The sequence below is a fragment of the Daktulosphaira vitifoliae genome, unplaced genomic scaffold (assembly GCF_025091365.1).
Source record: "Daktulosphaira vitifoliae isolate Bord-2020 unplaced genomic scaffold, ASM2509136v1 Scaffold_2246, whole genome shotgun sequence".
Lineage (NCBI taxonomy): Eukaryota > Metazoa > Arthropoda > Insecta > Hemiptera > Phylloxeridae > Daktulosphaira > Daktulosphaira vitifoliae.
The window spans coordinates 1-1,442 of NW_026101806.1; the positions used below are offsets into that span (position 1 = coordinate 1).

Consider the following 1,442-nt stretch of genomic DNA (forward strand, 5'->3'; position numbering starts at 1 on the left):
AATGGAGGGAAAGTTATTTTTGCAAGTTAGCAATGTAAAGACATTTAAATTCATTACATCTGAAAATATGCAAAAATTAATATAGCAAACCCGTAAAAAGAACTTAATTAAATATCATTTATTCTAAGACCATAGTTTGCTCTGATTGTAAATTTAAAGTTCATATGAATAAGTAAGATACAGCTCAATTATACAATTTTAATAAACTTTTAAAAATAAATACTCTGAATGTCCTATTCTAAATACATATTATCTATACTTAAAGAAAATGTACTACTAATCAGTAAAAGAATAAAATAAATGTACAAATATCAATATAACATACAACAATTACGAATCAAGATGAAATATTCCTATTGTCAAAGTGGAATAAATGCAAGACTGGCTGTATTTAAAGGGAACAGTAAGCCCTACAATTATCCCCCTATGACCACAGAAAACGCTCCATATTAAAAGTAAATTATTTAATGAACAAATTAAAAAACAGAACAACAATTACATTCTTAAATAACGATAGTTCCCAAGATAATAAAATGTATAATAACTCAGTTTCAATATACAACATAATATTTTCTAATTATTTAAATAAAAAGTGTTAATTACCCAAATTGTCTGGAAGGCAGTAATTGATTAGTCCATTTTTCAATATTTCTAATAGGTACATCAAATCTTGGGGATATAACACCACACTTATTCAAACGACCAGTTAGATTAACAACTACTTTGCCAGCTCTGTGATCATCAACAATTTCAAACTCACCAATATAACCTATAATAGCAGATATATCAGTGAGTAAATCTAATTTTATATGCGACAAAGAATTTTTTAATTTTAGCACTATTGAACTAGTTTCATAAAATTATCTATAAAATATAACTAAAAAATTGTAGAAAAATACATTAGCTTTTCTCCAGCTAAAAGAAAATATATTTATTGCTTCAATTAAGCAAATTCAATTTTGTAAAAATAAATAAAGTAAAAATACTTTAAATGAAAATTGATTATAAAATATAAAAATTGCGTATGAATGATATACTATACCCTACATTTATTTAAATTAGTCTCAAAAATAGGATCAAAATCAAATATTAAATCTCTACGATTCTCCTTAATTATAAAAAAAGAAAATAAGTTGTAATGAAATTGTTTACTCATATAACATTTGAGACTTTTTAGAATGAAGTAATAAATTAAAAGCACTAACCATGGTTCATCATAACTTTTAAAAATTTGATGATGACTTTGGAACAAGGCCTAATCAAAACTTGTCTTTTGCCTCTCTTTTCAGCATTGTTAATTGATTTCAGAGCATCGCTCAATACGTTCATACGCACCATTTTGCTAGTTTAAATGAAATATGCTACCTAGAAAATAAATACATATTCAAAATCCATAATACAAGTGTTCAAATTAAATATAATCTTCATAACATCATCTTAAA

The 1,442-nt window shown here is 24.8% G+C and overlaps 1 protein-coding gene across 1 annotated transcript; it reads right to left on the reverse strand.

Annotated features, from left to right (window-relative positions):
* Window positions 1-183: 183 nt before the first annotated feature.
* LOC126909927 (40S ribosomal protein S15Aa-like) lies at window positions 184-1,390 on the reverse strand. Its single transcript, XM_050692332.1, has 2 exons — window positions 1,206-1,390; window positions 184-769 (listed from the first exon to the last, which is right to left on the reverse strand). The coding sequence occupies exons 1-2, from the start codon at window positions 1,336-1,338 to the stop codon at window positions 600-602; spliced, it is 303 nt and encodes a 100-aa protein (XP_050548289.1). The 5' UTR covers window positions 1,339-1,390; the 3' UTR covers window positions 184-599.
* Window positions 1,391-1,442: the final 52 nt, after the last annotated feature.